The sequence below is a fragment of the Fringilla coelebs genome, assembly GCF_963513975.1.
Source record: "Fringilla coelebs genome assembly, chromosome: 11".
Lineage (NCBI taxonomy): Eukaryota > Metazoa > Chordata > Aves > Passeriformes > Fringillidae > Fringilla > Fringilla coelebs.
The window spans coordinates 7,323,402-7,330,352 of record NC_140037.1 but is presented as its reverse complement, the minus strand read 5'-3'; the positions used below and the strand labels follow the sequence as shown (position 1 = coordinate 7,330,352).

At 44.9% G+C, this 6,951-nt stretch overlaps 1 protein-coding gene across 1 annotated transcript; it reads left to right on the top strand.

Annotated features, from left to right (window-relative positions):
- Nucleotides 1–2,975: 2,975 nt before the first annotated feature.
- Nucleotides 2,976–3,251, top strand: SERTM2 (serine rich and transmembrane domain containing 2; the record flags this gene model as incomplete). Its single annotated transcript, XM_084212892.1, has 1 exon — nucleotides 2,976–3,251. One exon carries the CDS (start codon nucleotides 2,976–2,978, stop codon nucleotides 3,249–3,251), a length of 276 nt encoding a protein of 91 aa, XP_084069018.1.
- Nucleotides 3,252–6,951: the final 3,700 nt, after the last annotated feature.

The window sequence follows — 6,951 nt, the reverse complement described above, 5'->3', positions numbered from 1 at the left end:
AGCGTGGGAGTAGAAAGAAGCAGGTGGGCAAGACAAAAACATTTCCTGCAGCTGCAGGATCAATTTGTACTGCCTGTGTGCACTGTTTGGGGAAAAGCCTTCCTCCTGCTCCCCTGGGACCTCCAAAGGTGCAGAGTGGAGCAATGAAGCTTCATAAACACTCCCCAGAGCTGAAGCTCCCCACACCCTGAGAGCTGCAGTGGGAGGCTGCTAATGTCAGTGCCCATGAAGTTTTGGCTGATGAATTTCCTGGCTCAGAGACACAGTGTGGAAAAAAACCCTTCTCCTGTTGTGTATGAAGGCTTCTATTTTCATTACAGATTTTTATTAAATGAAATGTGTTGGGTTTGGGTTTGGTTTTTTTTAATTTCTGATTTTAAAAAAAGCCACAAACTGATAAAAAAACCCCCCAAGTATCTGCTTGGAATCAGTCTGCACCCAGTGATCACTCAGAATTGGAGCATTGTTCAGCCAGGGAACGACTGAATCTTGGAAACTGAGATCACAGGGAATGCTCCTGTGTCCATGAACTTGAGGGCTCCTCATGGTAACCAGTGAGGTTCTGCCTCCTCTAATCTGAGTCATACACAGCTATAGACTGTCCTGCTTTACACACAGAATTATTGTCTACCACTCATTTTCACACCATGTTGGTCTCTACAGTCATTCAGCTCCTCTTCCTTAAAGGGAAGTGTACAAAATCTGAATCTAATGGTATCCAAAGAGATGTGCTCAATGGGATAATTGGTAGATGGAAAAGCAAAAAATCTTTGGGGTTGCCTGGAGCTGTTGAATTATTTCTGGCTCATTTCTGGAGAAGATGCAGTTAATGTTGCAGCTTTCAATAGTCTGAATAGTTGATTGCTCCTGACAAATCTATAGTTGAGCCTAAAAAAACCCCAAAACAGTGCCAGCTCCCCATTGCTAATACTTCTTACCATTAATCTGCTCCTTTTATCAATAAATACCCAGCTGAGCTTTACTAATTCAGCATCTTGGTTTTAGTTAATTATTGAACTTCAGACTGATGTCCTTAGCATTCTGCAGTCTAATTTTATGAAGGATATAAAGCCATTAGGCTGTCTGCTCGTTAAGGAGAGAAACCAGCTCTGGCTTTTTCTCTCAGTAACAGAGCAGATGGGATGGGCAAAGACATGGCTCTGTACTTTAACTCACACAAGTGTCAGATTCCAGGCTGGTTGCACTTCATTATCAGCCGAGAAATCACATTGTAAGGACAGAATTTAATACAGTTACCTTCACACCCTCCATTTCCCACCTGCTGTGTAACATGAGAATATTCTTCACAGGGGAAGAATTTCCATTTATAGATTCCAAGTGTGAAAATCACACTTATTGCCCTGTAATTGAGAGCAAAAGAGCCTGGCTGCCCTGCCCATACCTCTGCATCAGCACCAAGCCCTCTGTGAGAGTAACTGGCTCCAGAGGGGCTGGGTCAGCCCCTGGAAGAACACTGAGCTCAAATGCTTTGGTACTGAAGAAGGAGCTGAGAGGGAAAGTGTATCCAAGCCCCCATGTCCCTTCTCCAAAACTCAGCAAATCAGATCTTTCCTGCTTGTAGTGAAAGTGTGAGTCCCTGGAAAGTCAAAATGTTTTGCAGCAATTTGTCATTTAGGTGAAATGTGTCAGAGCTTTTATCATATTGACTTAATGTTTCATTTATTCTGATTATCATACTATATTACCATGTTAATATTGCTCTATTTACACCTCGTGTAGGTTTATAGGCAGTGGGCATTATAAATGATTGAATCAGTTTGTTCAGTGCTTCCATTTTTATTTCAGCTAAAACCAAAATTCTGGTCTTATCAGAGCAGAACACAATGGTTTTGAATGCACCATTTACAGTGAAATTTCAGAAATTTAATTTCTGTTTCCAGCTGGAAGAACTGACACTGCTAAAATGTTAAGATTCCCCCAGTTTCTAGTAAGTTGTGCTGCCAGGAGGAGAGGGAAGTGTCACATGCTGCAGCAGAGTTGCTCTAGGGGGACAGGTAGGGCTCTGGACAGCTGCCAGGTGCATCCAGCCTCAGAAAAAGAGGGTGCTGATGCACAATAAATGAGACCCATGGTGAAAAACACTGATTGGATTCATATCTCCCTCTCTGACATCAGATTGCACAGCTTGTGCAGTAATGTATTACCCTTATATGTATTACCCTTAATAATGTGCTACCAGAGAGGACATCAACAATTAGATTTGCACTGTGTTTTTCTAAAGTTAAATCCTCAGTGCTTCTCCTCATCTCAGAGTGTCTCCCAGGAGCATGACAGGGGTTTTCTTATCCACTTGCTCTAAAGAGCCTAGCCTGGGTGTGGTATGTTTTGGTACCTGGTGTCATTTCTCTGTCTCACACTTTTTTCCCTTTAGAAATCTGACTTTTTGACCGTTCCTAATGAGAAACTCAGAACTCCAGACTCCTTAAGCCCTGAATTAGGAGAGAAGAGATCCCCCGAGACGTTTGGCAAACCAGAAAGCAACCTTCCCCAGCTCACCCAAGGATAAACCACCTGCTGTGGGAGAGAGAAGCTGGCAGAAAGCTGACTGCTCAGTCTGTCTGGAAAAACAACACTTACAAAGACCAAAGCTGTGCCAAACTTCACAGCTCAGCTTGAGAGAAGGACCAAAGCTTTTCACCATCCAAAGGAGGTCACCTACCAAAAGGAGGTATTTTTAGGAGGAAACAAAAGCCAGAAGGAAGGGTAAAGCACAAGTGTGATGCTGGTTGTCATTCTGACAGCAACGTGTAAAATGCTCTGCACAGCCTGTCCCTCGCAGCGCGCTCGGCTGCGCGAGCAGCAGCCCTGACACCCAGAGGATGGAGCAGCTCTTGCTGGAGCCATCGTGCCATCTGTGCTGAGTTTCCTCTCCTGACCTCCTTTGTGAGCCTGGTGAGGGGAGACAGGAGATCTGAAGGTAAATACAGAAGATGGACCAAAGCTGACAGAGAGCAATGACTGAGATTTATTTCAAGTTCCGCGGAAACCTGACTGGCCGTGTCCACCTCCCAACTCTGGCTACTGAAGTCGACACAACAGCAGACAAATACTCTGGCCTCTATGTGTACGTGGGGCTGTTCCTAACCCTCCTGGCTCTCCTCCTGATCCTGCTCTTCTCCATGCTCCTGCGCCTGAAGCACGTGGTGTCCCCCATCACCTCCCCGGAGAGCACGGAGAACGTGCAGCACTTCACAGACGTGGAAATGCACAGCAGGATCCCCACCACTTAGAGAGCTCTCAGCCAAGAGGGCTCCGTGCTTGGGAAAGGTGTTTTGTTCAGCAAAGGTGGTGGACAGAAGCTCTGGCTGCCTGTTGAGCCCCACAAGTTCTTGCAAAGCCTCAGCAGCATCTGGAGAGTGTGGCTGGCTGTTGGCACCACGGGCAGCATGTGTGCAGCAGCCTCCCTAAAAGGGACATCACTGAAACCTGCTGCTGTCAGGGAAGGCTCACAGCCCTCTAAAAACCTTGCAGGAAATGGGAAAAGCCACATTAATGACAGCCAGGAACCCAGAGAAACATAGCAGAATGTGTCCTGGAGCCTGTGTTTGCTGACCTCTCCCTCTGAATCAACAAAGCTGATGTGGTGTAAGTGGGAAGAGCCCACGGGGCACACACAGAAATTGTCAGTGGCTTTAAAATTCTCAGGCATTTCTCCCATTCAAGAAGGAAAAATTAAATTTTTCTCTTTCACTTGAATGGCAATTAAACAATGGAATTTCACAAATACAGAAAAGTTTCACCACCTGCTGGAACTACGTCTTTCTGACATTAGAACCCATTTAGTGAATAGTTGCACACCAGATATCAAAAAGAGACAGAACTTTAAAGAGGAAAGAGAATAAAGCCAAAATTTAAGCAAGGTTTAAAATAAAAAGGAGCAGCTGCAGCAGGAAATGAGATTAAAAAACTTATAAGACACTCTACCTCTTCCTTAGTCCTCTTTTATATTAACTGAGCTGAATACAAACATTTTATGCTCTCATGCTTTTAGGCTCCCCAGTATCACTCAGTAATTAAAATGCAGTGCAAATTTTGGGAGCCCAACTGACATTGCTCTCCTGACAGACTCCACTTCATAATAACATCTTCTCTCACATCCATATTGGGTTTTCTTCCTCAAAAGACAGACGAGTTCTTCCAAAGATTTTTCACTTGTTTTCCTCCAAAGAAAGCTGAGGAGATGCCCAGGCCTGGCACTGCAATAAGGAATAGTGGGAACAGCTTTGGACACAGACTAACAGGGAACATGCAGATGGAAAATAAACTCACTGAGCACTGAAAGATATGATTGGATTCACATATCCCGACGGAATCTCATGGGGGAAAGAAATGTTTATTTGAATTTATGGAACAACAATCTGACCCAGTCCTATGAGTGACGTACAGAGGTAGCCTTTGCCTCTGTGGATGGAAAAGATGGAACCAAATATGGGAAAGCACTCCTGGGACAGCCACTGCCTCTCACAGAAAAACCCTCAGTGCATTGTTTCAGCCACATCTCTAAAGGGCAGGTATTTTACACAGCTTATCCACTTTATTACAGCCTAACTCTAGTTCAGCAATAAAATCCCCTGGATGCTTTCCACATGTACACACACTCTTATTTGCCAATTCTCCTCTCTCCAAGGGCTTGGAAAGTGTAAAATCCTCACACAAACCCAGTGCAAAACTAGAGCAGACACTGTCACATGGACCTGTGATAGTAGCACAAAATTTTTCTTTAAATGCTCTGTGTACAACAGGTTTTTTCCTTACCTTTGAAGGTTTGGGTGAGCTGTTTGGATTGGGAATATCTGGACTTTTACAGATGGTTGGCAGGGGGAAGCAGAGTGACAGGTAACACAGGTAACATGGATCCAATACACTGGATCCATGGACAGGACTAGTGCAACTTCTCACTGATGTATTGAGTACAAAACCATTTAATCATTGCTTCCTTATACTGAATAATTCCTTTTTACTTCACTAACCCCTGCAAATCACAGAATCCCAGAATGGTTTGGGTTAGAAAGGACCTTAAAGATCACCTTGTTCCACCCCCTGCCTTGGGCAGGGACACCTTCCACTCTCCCAGGTTGCTCCAAGCCCCAGGGTCCAGCCTGGCTTGGGACAGTGAACCAGAACAGTGATTGAGTGAGGGAGCACAGCAAAAAATTCACTCTCAGCAGTGTCTCTCCTGGCCATGCTTGTGTGTTTCCCTGGAAAAATGGCAGGATGCAGGTTATCCTCTATGGGGACACCAGGCAGGATCACACTGTATCTGAAGATTGGCTCCTCGACTGTCAGTACTGCACAAGAGCCAAAATTTTGTGTGATGATCAGGATATTAATCCAGCTAAGACAGATGGCTACTGAGTTAGTCAATGACATTTAAAATTAACAAAAATCCATGCTGCTCAAATTGGTTTGGTATGTGTCATTCATTGAGCCATCATGAGGCAGCTTAGCCCCGGCTCAACATCTGACTTACCTTGGAAAATTTCTCCATTCAAAATCTACCACTTACCTAGACCCTGTTCTAACTTACCAAATCAGCAACTCAGCCACGTTAGCTTCCCAGCACAGCTATCTGCTGAAAAACCTTGTACCCAAGAGTCTGCAGGACAGACTCAGCTTTTATTGACAGACTTTTATTGATATAAAATATCAGACCTACTCATGGAAAAGACAGTATCAAATTCTGAGTGCTCTGATCTCAGCCAAAATGGCCCTTGAGCTACAGGTCAGACTGAGCTTCTTTCCATCACACTAAGGAATGTCAATTCACAGGAGTCCCACAACACTTTAAAACTTATTCAGTAACCATCCTTGAAATAAATGAGTAATCTCTTTATATATCAGATGGTATCTTTGGGCAGACTGGGTATTTTTATAGAGTACTCTTATGGAAGGCTGCCCTATCTTCTCACAGGAAAATGACAAGTTTTCCTTTCCTTGATTTCACATAAAGTCTCTGTCCCACTTGACACATCTACAGTGGCACTCAAGGTGCCTCATTTGTCTATAAAATGCCAGTATATATTAAAACCTTTCCTACTGAGAAATAGAAGAATGCCTTTCTCCTCTTTTCATTATCATTTGCAGTGTCCCAGACCTGAGGGATGTGTCTGGGAAGAGAGAATGTTGGGATGTGTTGGCCTGTGTTTAGGGAGTGGTCTCCAGTGGAGTTTGGCATTCTTTGGCCTTCAGTAGTGATTATTGGAACTTTTGCTGCACTTTGGAGCACTGCAGGTCTCACAGCCATACCCTTCCCCTCCTGCAGGCTGTTCCCTTCCCACTTGTCCATGCTCTACAGAAAATGGGGTTTTTTTACAAAAATAAAGAGGCACAGTGCTACCAATGCTGAGTCAGTGACTGCTCTGTACCTTCCCACCTGTGGGTCTGGAGGACCAGCTCACAAAAAGGCTCAGGAGGTGCCACTATTCCAAACCACCTGCTGGCCACAGGGAGTGTCTGGGCAAGAAAACCCCCTACCAGTCTGTGTGAGTATTACTTGAACCAGCACAGTCTGCCCCCACCCTTATTCCCATCAGACACTGGAAATAAATCGAGTATTGAGTGAATTCCTCACCTCCTCCACGCCCTGCCTGTGGGGGAGGACAGCCACCTGTTGTTGGGAAGGAGCAGAAAACACTGAGCATCCCCAGCCCTGCTGGGTGGGGCTGTGAGGCCAGAGAGAGCCTCCTCTCCCCAAAAACCAGCAGTGCCCCCAAATCCCCCAGGGTTCTTAGCCTGGGAGCTGTCAGAGAACAGTGTGACTCCCCAAACCATGCAGCATTAATCACTGAGTAATCTCACCCATGTGGTTTTCCTCCACAAGCATGAATTTTCTGTCTTAGCAGACCCTTAAGGGTGGATATGTAGAATCTGTTCTTTCTCTATGTCAGAATAAACATAAATATTTTCATACCCTGTTGTATTTGCAGGGTC